The sequence below is a fragment of the Neofelis nebulosa genome, chromosome 9 (genome assembly GCF_028018385.1).
Source record: "Neofelis nebulosa isolate mNeoNeb1 chromosome 9, mNeoNeb1.pri, whole genome shotgun sequence".
In the NCBI taxonomy this organism is placed as follows: Eukaryota; Metazoa; Chordata; class Mammalia; order Carnivora; family Felidae; genus Neofelis; species Neofelis nebulosa.
The window spans coordinates 94,142,246-94,170,039 of NC_080790.1; the positions used below are offsets into that span (position 1 = coordinate 94,142,246).

Genomic DNA, 27,794 nt, shown 5'->3' on the forward strand with positions numbered 1-27,794 from the left:
AGGAAGAATAATGCTGCCATAGTGTAAGCCTCACCAAAGGCTTTTAGAACAGAGACATTTTGCAAATTGGAAATGGGCATTTTTACTTGACAATGGTTGAAGGGAAATTGACCAGCACTTGTGAGGTCTGCTGGGCTGTGAGTTAGGTCTTTGAAAGGCACAAACATAGCAAAAGGTGAATCTGCCAATAAGGTTCTACTTTACTAATGTTTTAGCTGACCTAAATAAGCCCTTATTGGGAAAGGCAACCCCCAAGCCAGAATGCTTCTGGTTCACACCAGAATGAGCTTTAGGGATCACATCACTGGAGGCCTAGGGGAGGGAAGAGTTTGTTTGATTCAGGGATACAGTAAGAAAGTCAAGGCCCTGGATTCATTCTGTTTTTCTTGCTTTCCCTCTGTGTGGTCAGCTTCATATAGGGCTGCAAATAGATCCCAGCACCTTACAAATATAAGTTCCTTCTGCCACATCCAGGAGGGAGACCAGAGATCATTTCTCAGAAGAACAAAACAGCTTGCTTTTTATTCCCCAGATGCTCCCAGCACATGTCCCCTGAGACTCACAGGGAGTACAGAGCCTACCCCTAAACTCATTCCCATGGCCAGGAGGTAAATTTGAGCTAATTTGCTAAGGCCTGAGCCCCAAGACTCTTTCCAGAGCCAAACATAGACATTAGCATCCCCCAAATATAAGGACCACACAGAATAGGAATGGATACCTACAATATAGAATTGATCAGGAAATGGATGTTGTGGGGCCTATTCATCTAGAAAGGACAGACCTGAGTAAGAAAGGACAGGGTGGGGCTAGGACTTCTAATAGTCCCACTGTTCCCCAAAACTGGGCAGGCCCGAGTGGCCAGATGATTTCTGGGGCCGCTGAGGTTAGAGACACTTCAGCAGGAGGGATTCCTGAAATCTCTCCACTCACCTTGTTCACCCCAGGACTAACTATAGACCTGTCTCAGCCACTGTCTCCAGCTTTGACTAAAGCTGCCCCAAGGATCCAACCTACTAGCAGGTTGTGGTTCACAGAGCCTTGGCAAGTGGCCTCCTGTGTAGACCAGCTCATCACATGGAAGGTCACTTCTTCAAACAAGCAAGGGAGAGCCTGTGACGTCAGCAAGAGCTCAGTCTGTCTTTTCAGACTCCCCTGATGAAGTCAGGCTCACCTGGGATCAACTTCCTTTTGATTAACACAAAGTCAGTTGATTTTGGACCTTAATTACATCTATTAAATCCCTTTTTTCTTTGCCATATTCTTTTGGCTAGAAGCAAGTGACCGGTCCCTCCCACACTCAAGTGGAACAGACTCTACAGGCCATGAACACCAGTGGGTGGAAGTCATGGGGCTATCTTAGAATTCTGCCTCCCTCAGGCTGCATTTTTCTCTCTCCATCCACCCCCTCAGAGAGTTTCCACTGACCTGAATCTGTAAACATTTAGTATTTGTGTTCAACCACACAGGTTCTTACAGAGAGCCAACAAGAGATTTGGGGCCCTATTTCTCTTTTTTTTTTTTTTTTTTTTTTTTAAATTTTTTTTTCAACGTTTTTTATTTTTATTTTTGGGACAGAGACAGAGCTGAACGGGGGAGGGGCAGAGAGAGAGGGAGACACAGAATCGGAAACAGGCTCCAGGCTCCGAGCCATCAGCCCAGAGCCTGACGCGGGGCTCGAACTCACGGACCGCGAGATCGTGACCTGGCTGAAGTCGGACGCTTAACCGACTGCGCCACCCAGGCGCCCCCCTATTTCTCTTTTTTAAAACACCCCTGAATCAGTGGAAATAAAAGGGCTTACAAAATTACCCAATGACAGCCTCTGCTTCACATTTGTCACCGCTCACCAGCAGTCACTTTTACAGGGATAGATCAATTGGCATTGGAACAGGAGTCCAATATAACCAAATAGGTCATTTTCAAGTGGTTCAAGCTGAATTTTCTGTATGGTATTAAGGACTGGGGTACTGTGTGGAATTGTTGGGAAAAATGAAATAGAGTGAACAAAGCTTTTCAAATATTGTACCCAAGTACAGTATTATCAACAACCAGTATAGCCCATAGGCCTATGGATTTCTGAGCATGTGACCTATAGATGAAAAATAAAAATAATCTTGAGTGTCCTAGTGAGTCCCAATGGACTAAACACCAGTGAGAGATAAAGTAAGTGGGATCCTACTTCCCCTGCTCTGTCCCCACCAAAGTTCTACATTGTTGTTCTGGACAAGCTCCATGGGGAAGCACATACCACCATGGTGGGACCTCATTCCCACAGTGGCTCTAGAGAGAAGGCTCAGAGCAGAACTTTCATCTGAATGGATTCCAAGGCCAGAGTTGAGGTGAATAATCCAAAGAGATACACCTGTACATCCTCTTTTCCCAGGCTCCATTGTGTCCTCTTCTATGCTGCCCTGTGCCTCGGACTATTGCCATGCCCATCTAGGTTTTTATTTCTACTATATCACTCTACATCCTGGATACTTCTGGTGGGTCAACCTACCACTTTCTTTTTTTAAATTATAATTTATTGTCAAGTTAGCTAACATACAGTGCATACAGTATACTCTTGGCTTCAGGAGTAGATTCCCATGATTCAAATTTCACATACAATGCCCAGTGCTCATCCCAACAAGTGTCCTCTTCAATGCCCATCACCCATTTCCCCCAGACTTTCCCCATCAACCTTCAGTTTGTTCTCTGTATTTAAGAGTATCTTATGGTTTGCCTCCCTTTTTGTTAGAAACTATTTTTTCCCCTTCCCTTCCCCCATGGTCTTCTGTTAAGTTTCCTAAGTTTCATATATGAGTGAAAACATGTGATATCTGTCTTTCTCTAACTAACTTATTTCACTTAGCATAATACCCCCCAGTTCCATCCACATTGTTGCAAATGGCAAGATTCCATTCTTTGTCATTGTCAAGTAGTATTCCATTGTATATATAAACCACATCTTCTTTATCCATTCACCAGTTGGTGGACATTTGGGCTTTTTCCATAATTTGACTATTGGTCAGCCTAGCATTTTCATCTTATGACCTCTCCACTTAAGAAAGACAGTTATTTCCCATTCCCCATTGAATAAAATTCAGGATTCTGGCCCAGGCATTTGGGCCCAGCATACTCTAACCAGTGTCTGAGCTCCCTGTCCCACTTCCCCTCTGCTCTGCCCATATTCCCATCCTACTGTCTAATCACTATTTCCAGATCATGTCTTGACTTTCCTACCTCCCCATTATTGCTCACACCATTCCTCTCAAATAGAATATTCTCCCGCCTTTCCCACCAAAACCAGCTGAGATGCGGCCTCCCTGAATTTCCCCTCAGAACTACTTCAGCAATTTGTATACTTCCCATTTGACCTCCCAAATTGCCAGGTACTGGGAGCAATTTTACATTTGTGCATAGATCTTAGGGCAAGGACTGGGTCACACTTCACAGTCACCTATGTTCCTCACAACATCTCTTGTGCCTTACAACAGAAGGCACTTAGTAAGTATTTGTTATATGGGTGAGCAAGAACAATTTTCAATTCTCAGCCATTCTAACTTATTTGATTACTACCTGGATTCACCATTCACCATAAAAGGAAGAGTTACATATATGCCTAATATACATATTATTATTTCCATGTATACGAAAGCTTATATACACACATATTTGCCATTTTTTTTTTCAGTAAATGGCAGCAACGTTGAATATATAAAAATAAAGATGAAGAAGTCTAGGCAAAGCATGGAAATATGTATAACAGCGCCCTATTTTAAAAAGACAATGAAATATCGCCTTTATTATTATCACTATTCAGTAAAACATGTATGTGTAAGGTATAATCTAGAAGAAAGAACATAAGAATTAAATGGTTTTGAGGAGTGGTGACATTTAATTTATTGTTTAATTGATTAAATGATTCTGCAGTAGAACTGACATTATACATCACTATTTCCATGTGCCAAGGAACAAGTGGTTTCTTTATTACCTATAATTGAACTCAACTTTGAAGTCCCTTACACCTGCATGCCCTCTAAAGACTGGAGGGGAGGGGAATCTGAGCAAGCCTGCTAATTAAAAGTCACACCATATCCTCTATGTAAGCAGCCTCCGACAGCTAATTATCCCATCCATTCTAAAGCCACATTCCCACCAGAGCTGTTTACCCCTCTCCCTCTGTCTCTCCAAGATGCCTTCAGTTTCAAGAAATGCTCACATATCCTCAGGTGTTGGGAAGGCCCCTGGTTCCCTGCAGGAACTCCTCTAGGTCTGACTAGCTCCCAGATGAGGGACATCCCTTCTCACTTGGTCTACACAATAACCCCTGGTGCCCCTGCAGAGTGCTGGCTCTGCTCAGCTTCCTCAGGGGACTTTGTGAGCTCCCTGTGCTGCAGTGTCTGCAGAGCACACACCTGGATCAGGAATAGAGGTCTACACACATGGCTGACTCTCACCTGTGGGGGCCACAGAACCCAAGTCTCAGCCATGTTCACCTTCAGGTTCAGCTTGAACTCCTCACCAAACAGCTCTTGCCCCCATGGTCCCACCGCTCCTCACTTTGGCAACCCAATGGCAGGCAAGATGGATCTCATCCTCAGCCATGGTACAAATCCTCTCATGGCTCCCACAGGAATGCCTGGCTGTCTTCACCAGCCTTCTGGCAAGGAAGACTCAAAACACCAAGTCAGAACTTGCCACCCCAAACCCACTTCTTTCCATGCTCTTCTACAACTGCCTTACCATGTTAGAAAAAGGTACAAGCACCCAGATATCTTTGGAGTCTCAGAAACCCCTTCTAGATGTTTCCATATCCTGCTATCATCTTAAGATTTAGCCCTAAGGAAGAATAGCTAGGGCCTCATCTATTGTTCTGCTCCCTCTGACTCTCCTGGAAGCCACATGCTGTTTGTTGGGCAATGGTTTTATGTCATATCCTGAAACCTCCCTTTGCCTTATGGTAAAGCTCTAGGGTCTGAATCTGTCCATCCTCCTTCTTGGAATGTACCTGAAGTTTTGGAGTTTAAAATGTCTTTTTCTCTTTCCCCAAAACTTGGCTTCCAAAATAATTTCCTTACTCAAGAAAAGACTCAAAAAAAAAAAAAAAGCTTCAAGCCTCAAAGCAGGTTAATGGCCACTTTGGTCTTGCCTTTTCATGCTCTAAGACTGGTCCCTGAAATGGTAGATAGGCATTGCCTGGGAGCTTGTCAGAAATGTAGAAGCTCGGGCCCTTGTGGACCTTTTGATTTAGACTGTGCCTTTGACCCTCCTATGATTAGTGACCTTTGGAAAAGAAGAAAGAAAGAAGAAAGAAAGAAAGAAAGAAAGAAAGAAAGAAAGAAAGAAAGAAAGAAAAGAAAACAAACTCTGGGGAAGAGCCAAACTCTTTCTAATCCTTGAAAAATGGTAACTAGTTTATGGGAGGGATTCTCAGACCCTTTCACCTTGAACTTTCCCATGTCCCTGAGCACAAGTGTAGGGGGCAGAGACTGTATCCTATGATTTCATGTCACCTTGACAGTCTCTGATCATGTGTGTCCTTGCCCTGTTTTAAAGGTTAAGCTCCCAAGGCTCAGTGAAATTAGCCAACTCACTCAGGGCCACCTAGTCCCTAAGAGACAGAGCAGGGGCAGAGTTGGGTCATTCCAGTTGGAAATACAGCCAATGTCTTTCCCAAGGTGTTGATAAGAAGAGAACCAATAAAAAGCTTGTTTCTCTGGTTTTAGAAATACACACACACACACACACACACACACACACACACACAGAAATGCTTGCCTTGAATCAGAAAACTGGGTCTTCTGTGGGAGAGTAGGATTTGCCTCCATGATATCTACCTCAAACAATAGTATCCCCACACCCATAATGATGACAAGAAGAAGGAAGAAAAAGAGGGGGATATAACAGCTTGCTAAGTGTCCAGTTTTACTGGAGGTAGCATTAACAATCCTCAAAACGTATATATCCTTCTACGGTTTTCTCCTACTGGAAGAAGGCAGGCAGCATGGGATGTGCAAGGCAAGTCTTGCAGCTGCCCTGGATAATGTCACCTCTTAGAGCTTCTCAAAGGGAGTTTCTTGGGCACCATGAAGCCTGTATTGTAGGTGAGATTACTTCCAAATTCAGTAAAAATCCATTCAGCTGTTTCCACAACTGGCAATGTCCATCATATAGAGAACTATTACTATATTTTTATAGGTCATGATTAATATATCAAGTATGGTCACTGTGAGCCATCACTGGCTCATGACAGCCATGATCTTCACAATGCTTAGAGAAAGGAATAACCATTATCTTCCTTGAAAAATGAAGTAAGAGTCTCAGGGAAGCTAAGTAACCTGTCCAAGGTTATCCAACTCATAAGTGGTGAAATCAGAGACTCAAGTCAAGATATTGATTCTAAAGCTCTTGCTCTTTTACACTACCTTGCTCTTTTCCTCTACTATCCATCAATTTATCTCCTCAACCAATGAAAACCTTTGATCTAGACCACCTGTTAGATTGGATGTTAAGCCTCAGGGAGGAGAGGTCACTGGCAGAGCCCCTGGGGGAAAAGAACACTCAGCAGGGGGCTGATGAGGGATCTGTGGGGATAGAGAGGCAGGAATCCCCAGACATCAAAGATAGTGACTAACAGAGAAGGTCCTGCCCACCATGTTGACACAGTTGCAGAGAAATGGTGATGCTGATGAGTAAGGTTAAGCTAAGGCAAAGCTGAGGTTTTTCCCAGCCCCCATTGCAACTTCTTCTCATAACCCCCTTTGAGAAACAGTGGTTTCACTATGCACTAGTGGTGTGCTTTCACCTTTTCTTATAAAATTTTAAATAAACTCAACCATAGCTATTCCAGGCACTGGAGATACGCTGCAGTTTTAGTACAGACCATGGAACATTTTAATGTAGAATTTCCCACCAATAATGATGGCCAAAGGTCCCTTTCCCATTTCATTTTCCAGCATGTTTTCCCACAAGTAAAAGAGATAATCCATGCAATTGCCTACATAAAATCGGGAAAAGGATACCTCTGGGTTTTCAAACCCTAAGAATGAGGGTGCTTCCTGATAATGAGATTGTTTGAGGGAAGAACCAACCCCACCACCCACCCCTCAATGACTGTACACACGTGTGTGCAAACACACACACACACACACACACGTCCACCTGTTGGGGTAGCCTGGGGCCATTCAACTCATCCTTTCCTACCCTCTCAAGTCCAACCAAGATGGAGGCCTCTGCTCTGTCGCCATATGATTGGCTGCTGCTCAGCACTGGTGTCCAATCAGTTCATCCAGGGAATACAGACCCTGCGGCAGACATCAGCTAATGAGATGAATACAAATTCCTCTGCGAAGACCCCTGGAGAATTCATTATGTGGGTTGTTCTTCTGAATACTCCTTTAAACATGCAAATCCCTTCAGCACTGCTATACTCATGGTTGAATAGAATATGAATCAAAGGCTCAGCCCTTTCCTTTTATGCTCAGATCATAAAGTCTGAAACATCTCAAGTTTGTGTGTGTGTGTGGATTTTTTTTTAACCAGAGGAAGTTAAAGCTTTAGTTATTATTCAGTGCTGTCCAAAAAGAGATTAGGAAATGGGAAGTTAGTCTTTCAGATGTTATCCAGATTTAAAAATTAAAATGATTAATGTCTAGAACATAAAACCCAATTATAAGAAAGACCATTGGGATGGTGATAAAAATAAAGAGAGGGTGGAATTTCCAGATAAATTCTGAAGAGTCTTGTGACTGATGTAAAGTCCCATTAACCTCATGGGGATCTAATCAAAGGCTTTCTGTTAAAAGTAAATCTAAGACTCGGGGAGTGAGAGTTCTTGCAAGGACAGGCGAAATTCCATCAGTACTTTGTAGAAATGGTCCTGAAAATAGGATGTCCCTTCTCACACATAGTGGGAATTATCGCAGCCCCAGTTTTTGCACAAAAGTGTTTAGGGTCAAATTGTAAGAGTTTTCCTCTGTGATCTATACTCTATTTGAGTCCCCAGTACATTGTACTTTCTGGCCTCAGGGTTTAAGAAGCAGCTAGATATCCAGTCCTCACTATGAGGATTTTCCATTATGAGATAATTTTGTCTTGAGTTCCCATTTACTACAAGTGAATCATCTCACCAGGAAACAAGAAGCAAGGCAATAGTTTACCTTCTATTTAATAGGGAACAAAGTTCATCATTACTCAATACTTCAGCTGATTCTTGCACCACTGAGTGGTGGAAATGACTAGTTTTCAAGTGTTTCTGCTCAAACTTGGCATTTCTACCTCCTTCCTTCAAGTAATCAAAAGGCCTTGTGGCTCAGCAAGCATTGCAGTGGAGGCATAATCCTGTTAAATCTCTAGTTGACATTGTCCTCACTGTTCCTAAATGTTATCCCTAAGAAGTGGAGAAATCATATTACTGAATTCTGAGGCATTTTTCTGAGTAGCACAGTTCATAGTTCTAGTGCTTATTGGCATAATATAACTTCTGGTGAGTGCAGGTGACTGATTACACACGATTCTGAAAATTCAAATTTGGAAGTCTGATCCTCTTTTGAAGGAGGTGGAGAGGACTCCTGGCCTCTCCATTCTTGGGAATGCAGTTCTGGCATCCAGGGCATGCAATAAATGTTATTATTATATGTCTACTTGCCTTCCCCATCCCTATCAGCCATTCTTTTTTTTAATAATATAATTTATTGTCAAATTGGTTTCCATACAACACCCAGTGCTCCATTCTTAAAACTTCCCAATGATGATGAGACACTTATCATTATCCTTGTTTTATGACTTAGGATGAGGCCTCTAAAATCTTGGCACTAGGAAATGGAGACAGTAGGACTTAAATGGATGATGTCAGAGCCCCAAATAACCACCCTAGGAGCCCACCTTTCATCTGCTGTTATATGCTGGCAGCAGAATCCTACCTTCCCCACAAAGGACTGGAAGTGCCTAAAGAGTTAAGACTGCCCAGCAACAGACACTGCTAATCAATGACTAACAGGAATTGGTGTATAAATACCCCAACTTCCTCTCCCCTTGGTAGGAAGACCCCTGAGGTGCTTGCTTTGCTGTGTCTCCCAGGGTCCCAGCAAGATTAAGCCTCAGTTGCCCTTAGCAGTAACTAACTTGCTGACATGTATGTCCCTTATTGGCCACCTTCCCTTCCTAGTCTCACTTCTGCATACCTTTCGGAATATTTCCTGGCGCAAACACCCTATTTGCACTTGGATGTTTGCATCTACTTCTGGAGGTATCAAAACTAAAATATAGACCTTTCGATCCCCAGTTCTATATTTTCATTTCACTTGATGCTTTCCTGGCTCTCATCAGTTTGCAGTTATCTGGAGAGACCATCAGAAGCCAGAGGCAGATCTCTCCTTCCAGAACCAAGCAATGTCCATCACTGTATAATAGAAACCAGAGAGAATGTTGGTCCCAGAAATGCAGCCTCTCCACCCAGATTAGTTCTGCAGGTTCCTAAGTGGTTATATCATCTGGGTTCACTGAAGGCAGCCTCTGAGTTGGAGCTTGGCATGTACGATGGTTATGAAGTATCAATGCCTGGTGTGGGGAGAGGAGGAAGGAGTGGGAAGGGGAGAAACTGGCCCCAAAGCAGCCTTGGTCAACCCCAGAGGGAGCCCCAGAGCTAGTGTGGCCTTCAGGGTTGTCTTGAATTGGGTTGAGGTGGCCAGGCCACGGGTTTTCAATGTGGACCATCCCGGAAGGGCCATGACCTCAAGGGAGGTTATGTCTGCAGATAAGGTGACCCTGAAAGGACTGAAAACTGACCAACCAGTTCTTCTCTGATAAGAGCCAATTGAGTAGTGATCCTGGGTCCCACCACACTTTCCTCTACCCTGCTGAGAGAACAACCATTCCAAAACCTTGGTGATGCCCCATCTCAAGGAAAGAAGCCAAACTTCTTAGCCTTCAGCTCCTCTGGCAACCCCTTCCATCTCCCACCAGCATTCTGTTTCTCCCAGGATGCTCCCCAATCCCCCCTGCTGAACTATGCCCATGCCCCTGCAGTGGTGTTTCCTGTCAATTAGAGGAGTCTTGGTTCTTTCATCCTGGGGAAAAAAATCTTCCTCTTCCCCCTGGGTTTGACTTAAATATCACCTTCTCAGACAGGAGGCACCCAGCCTTTCTATTCAAGGAAGAGCACATTCCTCCTATCTTGGGGGCACATGGCCTGCTGCTACAGTAACACATTGCATTATTTACAGTTTGTTTCTGGTGTACTCCCAATCCTGTGAATTCCTTGAAGATATCTGTGGTGCCTATGATCTATGGACCCATAAACATACTGGGGATTCAGTACATGTTTGTCCAATGCATATTGGAAGAGCTGCTCCCAAAACATGGATAAATGTGCCTTCAAATGAGAGCTAAGATCAAGATTAATGCACACTTCTGTCACATTTGGGGCAGGAAAAGAATGAGGGCCATGTTCAGGAGCCTCAGTGTCATGGAATTCCTAATCTGAGGTTGCAAGCAAGGGATGGAGAATTAGTTCTCATCACTGCTATCTCTGGCTGCCACCCAAAAGGAAGAGGCTCAGAGCAGAGACACTTGACTAGCCTCTAGACTAGAATTGCTAGTATTTAATTGGTTGGTGATCTTGGAAATATTTTAGCATAAGTTAAATATAAAAACAACACATTGATACATTCTTCTTTTAAAAAGTTAAACACATCAAAAAAAGGGCAAAGTCCCCTTTAACATCCCCCTCACCCCAGTGCACAGTTTTATCTCCACAGAAAAGTATGGTATGGATCTTTACAGATTCTTTGTGCACTGGAGAAATACAGCCACGTGCACACATGGACATGTACAAGAATATTCATCGTGGGACTCTCTATACAGCAAAATTTGCATTCCTCCCATAATATATACCATTCATTGGTAGACTACCCAGCTTCCCTCTTTCCACTTTTGCTATTTGATGTGGGGCTTTCAGTAAGCTTTTGCATGTGCTGCTCCATAAGAGCCTGCTCTTGGGCTCTGAGAGCCACTCAATATGCTCCCATAGAGAGTTCCAAGTGCCTAGGAATGTATGACCTGACCTCAGGGGGTCCCTTAACCAATGATGAGCATAGGAGGGAGGACTCATACTTTAAATTCTCCTGTGAAGTCAGGCTGCAGCTCCTGTTTGTGAGGCTTTGCCTGAGATGGTTCTTTGTTAGCCTACTCCTCCTTTCCCTATCCCTTACCTGGGACCACTAGCTTAATAAATCACATGCACATGAGTCCCAGCCCTCCAGCCTCTGCTTCTGGGGAGCTTACCTGAGACACCAGCAGAAGTAGACTAGCTAAAGATCAGTGGAATATATACATTAAACTGTAGTGAAAAATAAGAGACGGCTCTGTATGTGTTGACATGGGAGGATGCCAAGACATACCTTTGTGTGGGAAAAGCAAATTGAAATATAATATGTATGTGTGTGCTAAAATACCATTTTAGGAAAAGAATAACACTGAGCAGGGGCGCCTGGGTGGCTCAATCCGTTAAGTGTCCAACTCTTGATTTTGGCTCAGATCATGATCTCATGGATTGTGAGTTCAAGCCCCATGTTGGATTCTGCACTGACAGTGAGGAGCCTACTCGGGATTCTCTCTCTCCCTCTCTCTGGCCCTCCCCCACTGGTGCACATGCACTCATGAATTTTCTCTCTCAAAATAAATAAATAAACTTAATTTTTTTTTAAGAATAATACTGAGCAATACTGTAAGAAAGTTAACAAAGGCATAATTCTCTCCCAACACACCACCATGGGCCCCTGCTTTCTTTTTGCCAGCCTGAATTTTGCCTTTCCAAGTAATGAGTAAATCAGCTGCTGATCATGGGGTCTTCTGCTCCCACTTGCCAACTAACCAGGTCCCATGGAAAAGGGGAGAATTTTTTATCTCTAAGAGCAAGGTTTTCATTTTCTTATGAAACAGGTGGCTATATTGGTCAGCTTAAGAGAATGAGATCTTTCAAGTCACCTGAAACGAATCCAAGTGGAAAGTTTTGCTTTTTTTTTTTTAATTTAATGGGTGGAAATTGGCAAACATTCGATCCCAGAACAAATTCCCTAGGCTGGCCTGAAACAGCTGGTGGGAGAGGAGTGGCAGCCTGGTGATGGCAGCTGAGGACCCTTCTGGAAAAATGAATGAAGGGGGCTTCTGCCAGTTTTGGGGCACCCAGAGCACATCACTTGTGTGGAAGACCGCTTTATGGATGGGAGAGCAGGGAAGTGTACAGCTTAAGGGAACAAGAAGGGAATCAGAAAGAATGGTGAGCAAGACATTTCCCTGAAGGTAAAGAGGGGAGCTGCAAAACCATTTGGAAGCTGAGGTCTTCTGGACTTCAGAAAGAGGTCAGGGAGGAAAAAGAGATTATTTTAGCATGTGGTAAAGGGTTTGGGAATGGTTGGGGTTATTGTCTGCATGAAAAATGAAATGCTGAATTCAGCTTTCAAAGGAAAAGAAAGCCGTGGAATTAAAGCCAACTGGAGCTTCAGACTGCTTTTCAGCTGAGGCAGACTCTTCAACTTCTAGTTTTTTGCTAAGAAGAGTCAGAAGAGGGGAGAACCCATTTGCTAAACGTGGGCCTGTCCTTGGCCCAGAGCTAAGCACAGTGTTTACATCAGAATGATAATTTCAAACATATGGTATCATTTTGAACAAATATAGTTTTCCTCTAAGGGGGTTGTTTTGGGTTACAGTTGAGAGAAGAAAATTTTAAACGTAGTATAAAGCACCTCTCTATGCAAAACATTGAACTTTTCCACCAGTATGATGTTGAGAAACTGCACAGGATGTAGGGAGGAAAAGCAACATTGACTGGTATTCCCAATATACCAGGCAGCAGGCTAAGCCATCATCATGTGCCTCAACTGATTTCATCCACACCCAGTCCAGGAAGGTAGATTCTGCTCTTCTTCTGTTTTTACAGATGAGAAATCTGAAGCTTCTTTCAAGGGAGTACTAACAAGTCTTCAGCCCCCAGTATACTCAGTTTTTCAAGTTTTTGGATGAGAACCAATAGTAAGAAATATATTTTCTATCTTGAAGTAGGTACACATACATTTATAATGGAAACAGGTTTTTCGAACATGTCTTTGTTATGTGAGATGTACTGAGAGATTCTATTCTATTTCTTTCCTTCATTTAATGATACTCTTAATGGAGTATATTGCTGTCACAGCATTTTAATGAGCCCTCAATTGAAATTTGAAAAGGACTTGGCTAGGATTTGTTGTAATCTGATTTGATCCCTCCAAAACCAGTCTTTCCAGGTAAAGTATGAGCTTTAAATTAACTTTGCATAGCATCAGTCCTCCACTCTTCCATCTACCCATCCACCCACCACCATGCATCAACTAAGCATCTACCATCCATCCATCTGCCCACCATCCACCATCCACCCACCCACCATCTATCCAATAAACATTAGCATGCAGAGGTGAACCAATTTCCAGATTCTCCATCACAGGAACTGATAATATATCATAAGTGCTAAGCTACCAGGTGGAAAAATTCAAATCATCCATCCTTTGCAAAGAATCATTAAATGAAAGATACACATTCTAGAAGTGCCCAACAGAACAATTTAGATGGTTCCAGAGCTAACGTCTTTGGGTATAACCTCTCCCCCACCAAATAAGAAAATCTTCCTTCAGACAACCAGTTACAAAGATAAAGAAATTGAGCAAAGAAGATGAGTGGAAATGGTCACTGTGACATTCCCAGATGCCACTACTGGAGATCTCACGCAGCCTAAAACATGGATCCGAGCCATGAAGAAAACTGAAATCACACCTTCCCATAGCTCCCTCATTTTTGTCTCCGAATTTGTTGTGAGTGAGTCCTGCTGACTGTGACCACAGGCTGTTTGAAATTACACCGTTTGCCTTATTTAATTTTCTTCTGCAGTCATAAATATTAATTAAACTAAACCACAGACAGCCTGCATTCCGATCTGTTCATTTCCTGAGGTCCATAAGCAATTAAGAGCCACAGCCATTTAAGTACTAGCTGGTTGTAAGTCAGCCCTGTAACATCCACTTTTTAATTTTTTAAATTAGGTCAGATTTGTTAAATCTCAGTGTTTTTTTTTTGTTTTTTTTTTGTTTTTTTTTTTTTTTGCCTAACTTCTCTTGGCCTGTGAGTGTTTCCAGTGTGATTCTCTTCTTGTAAATATAATCTATGTTCCTTCAACATAGTTTTTCATTTTCTCTGAAGCAACATGCAGAAAAGGGTATGTCTTCATTAATAAGAACCAGAAATACTTGCATGAAGCCTGTCAGCTATCCAGTGACAGAACTTCACTTTTTTTAAAGCTCATTTTATTTATTTTTGAGAAAGAAGGAGTGTGCACATGTGTGAATGGGGGAGGGGCAGAGAGAGAGAGAGAGAGAGAAGAAGAAGAGAGAGAGAATCCAAGCAGCTGTCAGTACAGAGCCTGACACGGGGCTCAAACTCTTTAAAAAAATAATAATAATAACATTTATTTATTTTTGAGACAGAGAGAGAGAGAGCATGAACAGGGGAGGGTCAGAAAAAGAGGGAGACACAGAATCCGAAACAGGCTCCAGGCTGTGAGCTGTCAGCACACAGCCCGACGCGGGGCTTGAACCCATGGACCGCGAGATCATGACCTGAGCCGAAGTTGGACGCTTAACCGACTGAGCCACCCAGGTGCCCCTAGGGCTCAAACTCTTGAACAGTGAGATCACAACCTGAGTTGAAATCAAGAGTCAGATGCCCAACCAACTGAGCCACCCAGGTGCTCCAAAACTGCACTTATCGAAGCTTGTTCATTTAATAGTATTTAATGACAAAAAAACAAAATAAAACAAAACAAAACCAAAAGAGACGATTGTAAGAAATGAGGAATATATAAAAGGTAAGTGGAGTTCTTCTCCCAACATCCCCAAGGCCCAGCTTCTGAGGGAGTCATTGTTAACAGTTTTGTGTGTGACCTTCAAATCTTTTCTATGCACAGACAGAGTCAGGGTTTATTTTCATCACAATTAAATCAAGTTACCCATATTTTGCAACTATTTAACCCTTCAATGTAAATGGATGTACGATTTACATGATTTCATAGACATTTAGGCCATTCTGTATAACAGCTGCATAATATTCCACAATAAAGTTGGGTTGATGTTTATTTAACCCCATTCCTCTAGACTTTCTTTTCTTAAATTTTTTTATGTTATTTATATTTGAGAGAGAGAGAGAGCGTGAGTGGAGGAGGGTCTGAGAGAGAGAGGGACACAGAATTAAAAACAGGCTCCAGGCTCTGAGCTGTCAGCACAGAGCCCGATGCAGGGCTCTAACTCACAAACCATGAAATCATGACCTGAGCTTAAGTCAGACACTCAACTGACTGAACCACCTAGGTACCCCAAAACTTTCGATATTGGGCATGCTGTTAGTACACAACACACACACACACACACACACACAGTGCCAATAACTGGACAATTTTTTCCTCTAGCATTTCCTATTCCTCCCATGCTTTTGAGAACTGCCTCATCTCACTATAGGAAGGTCCCTTGTGAAGCAAGAGAACATAACTGGAAATGGGTCAAGATCTGGGTCAGAGGGCCTGGGTGTGTATGGAAGGGCTGGTGGACCTGAGGCAGATCCTCAGCGTCTCTCACTCCCATGACTGCAGTGACAACTTGAGCTTCCACCGGAGACAGGCCTGCGTGTGAACCCTGAGCCTGATGCAGATGTTAGCCCTTCCACAACCTCCCTATTTTCCAAAATCCATTTCAGTTGGGGGAATGGGGAAACTCCAGGAAGAAACATGAAGAAAAAATTCCCTATTCCTAAATTCAATATGTCAAGAGGGAGAAAAGAATAAAACAGGGAAGAGGAGAGAAGGCTGCACTTTCCAATTTCTAGGGAACTGTGAGGCACAGAGGACTCCCACCAAGACCAGATGGTCCCCATCATTAGCATTTACTTAGCACTTGATTTTGAAGACTTAGAGGAATGAATTCACCAGGTTTCACTCTTAAAGGGAAGAGCTAACCTCTCAGGATTTTGAAAGCGATAGATCCATTTGTGTAGACTCCTTTGAAGAACAGTATGCTGCCCATATAATTCCTTTATGATATAAAACAATACATATTCCTGGGCTTCAGGCTGACAGAGGAAAGCCCTGGGGTGGCTGAGCAGCTGGGCGCAAAGGAGACAGTTGCGAAGCCAGTGTGTATTTTATAACCGATTCCAGGCAGCTTCATACAATTCCCTCACCAGCCTCACTATCTGCAGCCCACACTGCTTTCAAATCAAACGTAGATTAAGTACTTGGTCTACAATTCTTATTGTGTTGACATTAATTCTCCATGTGCTTTTATAAATGCAAGAGGAATAAGAAGAATTGACCCACAGGAAAAAATATGTTCCCTCTCTTTGAGCAGTTCCTACCTGGGAGGAAGGAGCCCTCTTCAGAATGAATGCCTTATTTAAATTCCCACAAGGGAGAAAGGTGGTCTAAGCGCCAATTAGGAGTGTATATTGCAAATAGAAGAAGCATTAAAGAAACATCCTGAATTTTTAAATTCCTCTCACCTTTGAGACTCAGATTTTAATTCCTAAATGTTTCCTATTATATACAAAAATACATGAGTGGCAAAGCCAGGGAAACCATGTGTTTCTTAATGCGGCAGGAGGCGGGGAGGGGAGGAGGGGGACTCATCTTGGTGTTGTCTATGGTTTCAGTTTTAATTACTCCTGACCGTTCTGTTTTTCTCCTGCGCTGGCGGGCAGCGTCAGTTCAGCATCGGGTCAAACTCTGTGGATGAAAATTCCCACTCTCAGTCATCAGGATGAAAGGCCTAGGTCTTTTCCAGGAGGAGGACCCTGTCTCTGGAAGACCCTTCTGAACAGAGGAGGTGTAGGACTGGTGGAGGGAGCTAACAAGGCCCAGTGGCGGGGGTGGGGGTCAGCCTGGAGCAGGGCTACCCAACTACTTCTGAATCCTGTGGGCAGGGAAGGTGAATCCAGTCTGCTGGGCAGGTCAGTGTGGCCACAGGCCAGCGAGGGGTGAACTGACAGAGGAGAAGATGGACTTAACACCAGTTCTTGTATGGAGTGACATCCCCCCATCCATCTCGAGACAGACTGCCTGCTGAGTGAGAATATAGGCCTCCAAAAGAGGGCTGACCCATCTGTGGTCATGGGACCTGCAGCGGCTTCACCTGGAAGCTTGTTAGGTTGCAAACTCTGGAACTCTTCCCCAGACCTGCTCAACCAGAATCTGCATTTTAACAAGATCCCCAGGGGATTTGTATGCACATAAAAATTTGAGGGGCGGTCCCAGACCTGGTCAATTACCTCAGTCCCAGTGGGTCCCTGTTGCTGTTGTTGCTGTGTTATGCTACTCCTCCAAAATAAAGCTCTCATTTTTCAGAGAGCTCCACCATCCACTTTCCAGAATTACTTTTGGAAGTAAAACCTACATTGAATACAGATGCATATATCGCAAACACTTGAGGGCTGCGTACTCTCTGTGCCAACCCCTGTCCTCACACCCCCAGGACAAAGTTCTCAAGCCAGGACTCACCCCTAGCAGGAGCATTTCCCTGGCACCAGCTCCTTCTTTCCAAAGCCAGAACCCCTTAGTATGCCATACTCTAGGGAGATTGCAAATGGTGAATTTGTAACAGGTAATTTGGACAGCACATTGCTCTTGTCCAGCTGCACTCAGGTGAGAACCATTCTGCTGGCACCATGCGAGAGACACACAGTGAAGGAAACAATCAATAAAATGAAAAGGCAATCTACAGAAAAGGAGACGATATTTGCAAATGACATATCCAATAAAGGGTTAGTATCCTAAATAGAAAAAGAACTTGTACAACTCAACACCCAAAAAACAAAGAATCCAATTAAAAATGGGCAGAAGATATGAACAGACATTTCTCCAAATAAGACATCCAAATGGCCAATGAAAAGATGAAAAGATGCTCAACATCACTCATTATCAGGGAAGTGCAAATCAAAACTACAATGAGATATCACCTCTGATGTCACCTGTCGGAATGGCTAACATAAAAAATACCAGAAACAAAAGGTATTGGCCAGGTTGTGGAGAAAAAGTAACCCTCATGCACTATTGGTGGGTATGCAAACTGGTGCAGCCACTTTGGAAGACAGTATGAGGTTCCTCAAAATGTTAAAAATAGAACTACCCTAGATTACAGTAATGAGTATTTACTCCAAGAATACAAGAACACTAATTCAAAGGGATACATGCACCCTATGTTTACAGCAGCATTATTTACAAAATTCCAAATTATGGGGGGGTGGGGTGTGGGTACCTCAGTCAGTTGAGCATCTGACTTTTGATTTCAGCTTGGATCTCATGGTCTGTGAGTTCAAGCCCTGAATCAGCTTCTGCGCTGACAGTGCACAGCCCTCTTGGGATCCTTTCTCTCTCTCTCTCTCTCTCTCTCTCTCTCAGTGCACACCCTCTTGGGATCCTCTCTCTTTCTCTCTCTCTCTCTCTCTCTCTGTCCCTACCCTGCTCACACATGTACATGTTCACTTTCTCTCTCAAAATAAATAAACTAAAAAACAAACAAACAAACAAACAAACGGGCGCCTGGGTGGCGCAGTCGGTTAAGCGTCCGACTTCAGCTCAGGTCATGATCTCGCGGTCCGTGAGTTCTAGCCCCGCATCAGGCTCTAGGCTGATGGCTCAGAGCCTGGAGCTTGCTTCCAATTCTGTGTCTCCCTCTCTCTCTGCCCCTCCCCCGTTCATGCTCTGTCTCTCTCTATCTCAAAAATAAATAAACGTTAAAAAAAATTTAAAAAAAACAGCCAAATTATGGAGGTAGCCCAAGTGTTCATCAATTGGTGAATGGATAAAGATGATGTGGTGTATAAATATACAATGGGATATTATTCAGCCATAAAAAAGAATGAAATCTTGCCATTTGCAGTGACATGGATAGAACTAGAGAGTACAATGCTAAGTGAAATCAGTCAGTCAGAGAAAGACAAATACCATATGACTTCACTCATATGTGGAATTTAAGAAATAAATGAGCAAAGGGGAAAAAGAGAGAAAGACAAATCAAGAAATACAGAACAAACTGATGGCTACCAGACTAGAGGGTGTAGGGGGGATGGGTGAAATATGTGATGAGGATTAAGAAATGCACTTGTGATGAGTGCAGGGTGATGTATGCAACTGTTGAATCACTATATTGTACACCTGAAACTAATACAACACTGTATGTTAACTAACTGGAATTAAAAACTTAAAAGAAAAAAAAAATTATCTGCCTGTGTAACAAAGGATTCCTAAGAAGAAATGCCCAGGGTCTGATTCTTCAGGTCTGTGACTGAATCTTCATGACTCCTGTCCCTAACAACATTTACTCCTTGCGGTTTTGGCAGGAATAACTGAGATTTCCTCCAAGAATAACATTCAAATATATGAAATAGCTCCCAGGGCTACAAATGCAGATGCATCTAATTTAGGCATCCCTCAAAGAGGAGTTTATTCTCACTCACGTTGACATGTTATTATTGCTACTAAAAGTTGTCATTTCTTTATTTTTATCTCTTCCAATTATGTTAATTACCTGCTATAATAGTCTCACATACCAGAACTGTGCTTAAAAACTCAAGAATGGTGGACAGGATGCTAAGTATATACTAGAAATATTTGTCGAACCCTGGACCCAAAAGGCAAAGCACTGGCCTTCTCCTCAGACCCACACAGATGCAAGTGAAGTTGACAAGCACACAAGCCAATCACTGAGAAAGACCATAAAAGATGAACAATCCATAACTACACCAACCTCCCAAACAGCAATCAAATTCTATGTGCACAGAAAGAGAGCTGAATGCCAAATTCATTCTAGTAGTACCCCAAGGACTGTCTCCTTCTCCTGTTCCATGCTAGGAAGCCACCATCTGTGGCTGACATGAATATTATTTCTCTCCCTTCCTCAATACAGGGAAGAGCACAGCTCATTTTCTGACACAGGTGAGAAAAAATAATGTTAGTTTGCTTTTTGGAACTCAAACCCTTGGTCCATTTTAATGATGGCTTCACCCATCTCCTTTCAAGTGTGAGAACTGAATAAATATGTGTAAGTTAGTTTGCTAAAGTTTCCATGATATCAGATCTAATATTCTTATTACATATTTCACCATAAAATAATAAAAAGTAATTTAATAATAATATAATAATGATATAAAATGGCACAACTGTAGTGCTGAAAAGATGTAGATTGAAGGTAAGACTCTACCACTCAGAGACATCATATTCACATCATATTTATCTCATTTTATTTTGTCATCATTTATTATTACTTATTTCCCATCTTTTCCTGTAAATCTTGCCAAGGAGAGCAAGATTACATTGTATCCAGGTGCCTTGTGTGTTAAACTTATACTGTTATATAATGCTTTCTTTCCACTTTTATTAGCACGTTCCTGTGTTTTTTCCGAAGACTGGGACATGCTTAATCTTTTCTTCAATCTTTCACATAAATCTCCCTAGATAACTTATTCTGATCTAATTATCTTTCCAATTGACCTCTCTCGTAAACAACTAGTGTTTGGGCCATCAAAGAACTATGAAAAACAGCAAGAGTATCTGAGGGTATATTCAGTACCAAATAGACTAATTTTGATGGTCAGGCTTTTTTTTTTTTTTTTTTTAATAAAATTTCAGAAACAACCCACCTGCAGAGAGTGAAATGATGATTATAACCTTTGGCACAACTATATGCCTTTTCTTTTTGAAGACCTGAAACTGACCCTGAAAGTTCCACTCTGTGAATATTATTCAGAGAGGTGTGGGCACCTGATTTCTGCCAACCCAAAAGTTTACTTTTAAAACGTGTATTTTCACAAGACTTCCCTAAGTCACCTTTCCATCTTCTCTGTCTTAATCTCATCTGCAGATCTGCCTGATAATGCCCTAAAGCAAGGCCTGCCCTGGACATTTATTCTGTGCAGGACTTCAGGAATTGGAGTATGGAGGAGCTGAATGCCACCCTTCACCACCACCACCACCACCACCACCACCACCCCGCCCCTGTTATTTTACAAGTTATTTCTTAGGGAAGTTGAACTCTGTTTATTGATATCCCCTTCCCCCAAGGGCTAGTTTCATATCCCAGAGAGAGTTCCCTGGTGAAAGGGGTTTTGCTAGAGGAATATAGGAGAAACGGAGGCCCAGATTTGAGCCCAAGTCATATCCGCTGGGGCAGCATCCAGAATAAAAACAGCATGCTAACCCCAAGCACAGTCGTCTGTTATCAGGCGGCTTTATACGGAAACCGGGCAGCACCGAACGAAAAGAATGGGAAACGGGGAGGACACGGGCTAAGGAAAAATTTGCCCATCTCAGTCCTAGGGGTTTAAACTAAGGGGGTATCAGGGAAAACATCTGTTTTCAACCCGAGTTACCCGCGAACTTTTTCCTGGAGAGAAGCTCCTGGAGCAATTTACAGCATTCCAGCCTGAGGCTTTCGTGCCAGACGCTCTGAATAAACCTTTAGAAACCGAAGCTGCCGGGGAGGAGCATGAGTGTGCAGGGGAAGTAGCGCCTCCAAAGAGCTCCGCGCCGGAGACGCAAAGCGAACCCCAAGCTTTGTGAACGTTCCTGCTCCTCGCAGCCGCCTGTGCCCGGCTCCAAGCTGCCTAAGGGCACTGCAGCCCGCCCTCGCCTTCCTCGGAACGGCGGTGCGCTCAGGGAGGGTGCCAGACCCGCAGGTCCGACCCGACCGGCAGGAGGCGGTCTGGGTTTGCCCAGAACCTCGGGAACTCCAAAGAAATGCCATCCCCGTGTCGGAGAGGCCGGGAAAGATGCCGGGGCATTCGAGTTCCCGGGTTTCGGGGTTAGGACTCCGGGGGTAAAGAGGGTTCGGGTCGGGCCCGAGGACTGCGCGGCGGATAGGGGGCGCCCTGTCACTGCGGAAGCCAGTGCCGTGTGTTCCTGGGTAAGCCGGGATCCTGCCCACCAACTGTGGCAAGAACTTGCAAGGTTCGCTCTTTAGGAAGGTAGCTCCCTTTCCTCCAGAGGACCTTCTCTCTCCGTGCCACTAGCTCCTTTTGCTCGTGGAATAATTTCTAGAACCATATTTTCGATCAGTAGTAAAAAGAAAAAGGGAAGTGGAACACATACACGCACAGATTAGGTTAACTAGAATGTTCACTTCCATACACACCAGAAAGCTGTTTGTCATCGTTTCGCAGGTTTGTCTGGGCGTCACTTTTCTATTGGACATGAGAAGCACCCCGTGCGGAGTGGGGTTGACTGTGTTTTGGGATGTGTGTGTGTGTGTGCATGTGCATGCGTGTGCGTGTGTGTGCGCACCTGCATTTCTGCCCTGAGCCTATGCAGAGAGCTTTGAAAAAACAAATAACTTATCTTTTGAGTGCCAGTGTGCACCCCTCTTTCCCAAGCCTTGGGCAGAACGGTCACATTGCTCCCTCATGCTCTGAGACCCGGTGAGAAATGCTGGGGATCTGGTCCCTTTGGCTCCCCACCGCACACCTACACTAAATGTGCATACACCCCATGACACACTTCCCTGGTGCACTGGGCCAGCCTGCCCCTCCCGGTATCCCTTAGCGCTGCTCAGGGCTTTCAAAGCAATGCAGACTTTGGCTTTGGGGTATCCTGCCCTTCCCCCACCCCCTACAGTCGCTCAGTGGGTTCATTAACCCTCTCACTATAAATTGGTAAAACCATTTGCATGGTTCAGCACAAAAGGTGCTGCCCTCAGTTGTATCTGGTTCAAAGCTATGCAGGCCTAAATTACCTGGGTAGAGGGAAGGAGTGGCTTCCCTACACGGACTGTCCTTCCTTGCTGGCCTTCTAGCCTGACACTCACCCAGCCCTTCCATTTTCAGTGCTCAGCTCTGTGCCTGCCACCTCGCCCCTGTCTTCTGATACCATTACCCATCACTCTGGACAGGTAGGCCAGATAACCACTATTTCCTATTTGTTCTTTACCTTTAATGGGGGGGGGGCACAGGATTGGATCCTCATGGCCCAGCCTGTTTTCAGAACCAAGAAAAGAAGTCCACATCAAACACCTGTAATACACAACCCCTGCAATCTGGGCTCACTGGGGTGTTGGTGGCTGGCCGTGGACAGATGATAATCTGAACCCAGAAGCTGGAGGAAAAATAAAAAGCAAGTATATGGTTTTGAGGGGTCTAATTCTTATAAAACAGCCCTTCGAGAAAACAGAGACCCTCCCTGAAGTAAATTCCATGTGTCCCATTATTGATTCCTTTATTCCCCTCTCTCCTCCCGCCTCAACCTCAACCTCCTGCCCTGTTTGTTTTAGTTACGAAATGCTGTGGGCACCTCGGTTGTGACTGCAAAGTAACCTTGAAACACGGCGTCCTGAATGTCAGAGACAAATAGCAGTCACCCAACCGTCGACTGAAGTTGGCGGGGCCGCGTGCGCCCTGCGCTCGGCGATCCGACAGTGCTCTTGCCCGCCAGCCGCCCCTCTGTCTGTCGCCGGAGGCTGGGCTCCGAAGAGGCAAAAGCCGAGGCGGCCGGACCAGGCGCACCCCGCGCGCCTTCCGGAGCCGCTCCAAGTCTTAACTGTAACAGGGAGGGGCCTCCCAGGAGCAGCGGCAGGCGAGTTCAAGGTGTGTACACAGTTTTTCTAAATACGACAGCGCTTTGTAAATTGGCTCTGTCACCGTCTTGTCGTTTTGACAGGGAATGGAACACTGAGAGCGAAGAAACCCGAGATGAGTAAATGCGGCATTTCTAAGGCTCTGCAGAGGGGCAATGGGGCGCTGAGGCCCGGCGCGCCCTTCGACAGGCGCAACAGGAGCCGGGCTCTATGGGACCCGGCGGGGGTCAGAGCGCTGGGCCGCTCCGGGGTGGCTTCCTCCCAGGTCCCTCCTCCCACGGGCACTCCCCGAGGGCTCGGGGGGGGGGGGGGGGAGGGGGCTGGAGTAGAGAGTCTGTGCGCCCACTCGCCCGCTCGCCTAGCCCTGTACCGGTGCGGGGCGCGGCTGCAGTGGGGCGGGCGCCGGGCGCCGAGGGGCAGGTGCCGGCGCCGGCGGAGTCTCCCTCTCACCTAGGTGTGAGCTGATTATTCAAATGGGCTGCCCCGGGTCTGGGGATTGGAGGCCCGCGCCGGCGCGCCGCGCTATATCACCAGCCGCCCACGTCACTGCGGCACTTGTCCGCTCCGCGGTCCACTCCTCCTCCTCCTCCTCCTCCTCCTCCTCCTCCTCCTCCTCGTCCTCCACCTCCTCCTCCTCCTCCTCCTCCTCTCTTCCTCCTCCTCCCCTCTCTCCACCCCCCCCCCCACACTCGCCCCCGCGCCTCGCGCTTCCCGCCGCCTCTGGGCAGCTCGGCACTGCCAACCTCGGCCTCCGCCCGGCAGCCCGCGAGCGCGGCGGCGGCGGGCGGCAGGCGCTCCCTGCAGCGGGGCTCCGATCCGGGCCTCCTCCCATCCTCGGCCCCCTCCTCCTGAGCCTTACCCCTCCCGCCCATTCCAACTACCGCCTCCGGCCGGCCAAGGAAAAGAGAGGGAGTGGAGCCGGAGAGAGGGAGCGCGAGAGAGGGAGGGAGGGGACGGTGCCTTGGCTTTTTTTTTTTTTTTTAAAGAGGGTGGGGGTGGGGGGGTGATTGCTGATCGTTTGTTGTGGCTGTTAAATTTTAAACTGCCATGCACTCGGCTTCCAGTATGCTGGGAGCGGTGAAGATGGAAGGGCACGAGCCGTCTGACTGGAGCAGCTACTATGCCGAGCCCGAGGTAGGCACTCGCCTTTTCCAGGGGGAAGTGGGGTGGCGGAGTTCGCTCAGTTCACCAACCTCAGGACAGCTTCCTTTGCCGGCATCCGCCCCCCACCCCCAGCCGCTCTGGGCAGCCGCCTTTTCCACCCTCCTTCGACTCAAATGGGTCTCTTTTTTATACGACACACTGTTAGCCTTGAGATAATATTAACTTTGTGATCAAATATTGACTTGCGGCGCCTCCAAATCCTCTTCGTGGCCGAGCCACGCACTATCCTAACAGAGTTATGTTTGGCAGCGCGCGGCTGGGGAGGGGTGGGAGGTCGGCCGGCGAGGGGGTGGGGAGCTGAAGAGGAGAAGGTTGGTAGGAATTGGGGGTTGAGGTAGAGGCAGATTCGAAGACTAGGGACAAAGAGAACGAAAGTTTGTGGCTGCAAAGCTTAGCCGCGTGTACCCTCCCTGTCCCTCCACTCAGTGCCTCCAGCTGGCCCCAAACTCTGCGCAGGCACTGGGTTTCGGTTCCCCTGAGGCCAAGGATGGGATCCCGGGAGGAAGGATGAACCCTGGGACAAACCCCGCTTGAGGCCGCTGGGGCGTTCTAGGCTGTGACCCACAGGTTGTTCGCTAGGGTCGGAGGTGGCGTCCGAGACCGCGGCGCCGGTTCGGTATGCTGGCTGGAGAGTTGGGGAGAGGTGATGCATTTGGGGTGCCTGGCCTAGGGGTGCTCCGGGGGACCCTTGTTTTAGAATCTGAGCGAGGCGTAGAAGGGCTGGGATCCCGCCACACGCAAACAGCAGCAGCCTGCCCGCCACCTTCTCGAGGGCGATCCCGGCGCGCTCCGAGTGAAACGCACTGGGTGTTTGGGGCCGGGACCCGGCAAGGGAAGGACTCCCCAGAGGCCTCCCCGGAGGCGGGGGCCTGGGCTGGCCCGGTGGGTGGGAGGTCAGGGCACGCTCAAGCCGCGGTGCTAACGCTGTGCGCCTCCCTCCTCGGGCTGTGTCCGCAGGGCTACTCCTCGGTGAGCAACATGAACGCCGGCCTGGGGATGAACGGCATGAACACGTACATGAGCATGTCCGCGGCCGCCATGGGCAGCGGCTCGGGCAACATGAGTGCCGGCTCCATGAACATGTCGTCGTACGTGGGCGCGGGCATGAGCCCGTCCCTGGCCGGTATGTCCCCTGGGGCGGGCGCCATGGCTAGCATGGGCGGCTCGGCCGGGGCGGCCGGCGTGGCGGGCATGGGGCCGCACCTGAGTCCCAGTCTGAGCCCGCTCGGGGGGCAGGCGGCCGGAGCCATGGGCGGCCTGACCCCTTACGCCAACATGAACTCCATGAGCCCCATGTACGGGCAGGCGGGCCTGAGCCGCGCGCGCGACCCCAAGACGTACCGGCGCAGCTACACGCACGCCAAGCCGCCCTACTCCTACATCTCGCTCATCACCATGGCCATCCAGCAGAGCCCCAACAAGATGCTGACGCTGAGCGAGATCTACCAGTGGATCATGGACCTTTTCCCCTTCTACCGGCAGAACCAGCAGCGCTGGCAGAACTCTATCCGCCACTCGCTGTCCTTCAACGACTGCTTCCTCAAGGTGCCCCGCTCGCCCGACAAGCCCGGCAAGGGCTCCTTCTGGACCCTCCACCCCGACTCGGGCAACATGTTCGAAAACGGCTGCTACCTGCGCCGCCAGAAGCGCTTCAAGTGCGAGAAGCAGCTGGCCCTGAAGGAAGCCGCAGGCGCCACGGGAGGCGGCAAGAAGGCGGCCTCCGGGGCCCAGACCTCGCAGGGTCAGCTCGGGGAGGCCGCCGGGCCGGCCTCCGAGACTCCGGCGGGCACCGAGTCGCCCCACTCGAGCGCCTCCCCGTGCCAGGAGCACAAGCGAGGGGCCTTGGGGGAGCTGAAGGGGACGCCGGCTGCGGCCCTGAGCCCCCCGGAACCGGCGCCCTCGCCCGGGCAGCAGCAGCAGGCGGCCCACCTGCTGGGCCCTCCCCATCACCCAGGCCTGCCGCCCGAAGCCCATCTAAAGCCGGAGCACCACTACGCCTTCAACCACCCCTTCTCCATCAACAACCTCATGTCCTCGGAGCAGCAGCACCACCACAGCCACCATCACCACCAGCCCCACAAAATGGACCTCAAAGCCTACGAACAGGTGATGCACTACCCTGGCTACGGTTCCCCTATGCCGGGTAGCCTGGCCATGGGTCCGGTCACGAACAAAGCGGGCCTGGATGCCTCGCCCCTGGCCGCAGACACCTCCTACTACCAGGGGGTGTACTCCAGGCCCATAATGAACTCTTCTTAAGAAGAAGGCTGCAGCCGGCTAGCCGGGGACAAGGACAAGAGAGAGAGAAAGTGGGGAGAATTTGAGGAAGGGGTGTTGGAGAGAGCCACGGGAGAAGAACTCCATTACTCCCCATCCCAAGGACAGCAGTCTCCCCTCACCTTCCCTCCCAAACAGCTCTTCCCTCCCAAACAGATGGGCCACACTGATACCTATTATTCTATATAAGGAGGGAAGGCAAAACGATAAAAAGTCAAAAAAGAGGGGGAAAAAAAGAGAAAGAAAAGTGAAAAGAGCCTCCGGTTTCAACTACTGTGTAGACACCTGCTTCTTTAAGCATTTGCAAGTTCTGATTTTTTGTTGTTGTTGTTGTCTTTATTCCTCCATTGCTGCTGTTGCAGGGAAGTCTTACTTGATTAAAAAACAAACAAAAAAAAACAAAAACAAAAACAAAAAAAATCCCACAAACTTTTGTGAGTGACTCAGTGTAAAACCATGTAGTTTTAACAGAGAAGCAAAGTTGTATTATTGTTCAAAAAGAGAAAAAAAATGATGTAAGGGTCTGTTGTAAATGACCAAGAAACAAAATGCATTCCCATTCTTGACACGGTGAAATCCAGGTCTCGGGTCTGATTAATTTATGGTTTCTGCGTGTTTTATTTATGGCTTATAAATGTGTGTTCTGGCTGGAAGGGCCAGAGTTCCACAAATCTATATTAAAGTGTTATTGCCAGTTTTACCCTTTGAATCTTCAAAATTTTTTTTCCCTTTGCCTGA

The 27,794-nt window shown here is 46.5% G+C and overlaps 1 protein-coding gene across 2 annotated transcripts; it reads left to right on the plus strand.

Moving 5' to 3' along the window:
• Positions 1–23,383: 23,383 nt before the first annotated feature.
• FOXA2 (forkhead box A2) lies at positions 23,384–27,756 on the plus strand. Of its 2 annotated transcripts, XM_058684736.1 has the most exons (3): positions 23,384–23,625; positions 24,680–24,749; positions 25,737–27,756. In XM_058684736.1, exons 2-3 carry the CDS (start codon positions 24,681–24,683, stop codon positions 27,036–27,038), a joined length of 1,371 nt encoding a protein of 456 aa, XP_058540719.1. In that variant the 5' UTR covers positions 23,384–23,625; position 24,680; the 3' UTR covers positions 27,039–27,756. The 2 variants fall into 2 exon arrangements, with proteins under 2 accessions (XP_058540719.1, XP_058540718.1); XM_058684735.1 differs by lacking the exon at positions 23,384–23,625 and having other exon boundaries at positions 24,315–24,749.
• Positions 27,757–27,794: the final 38 nt, after the last annotated feature.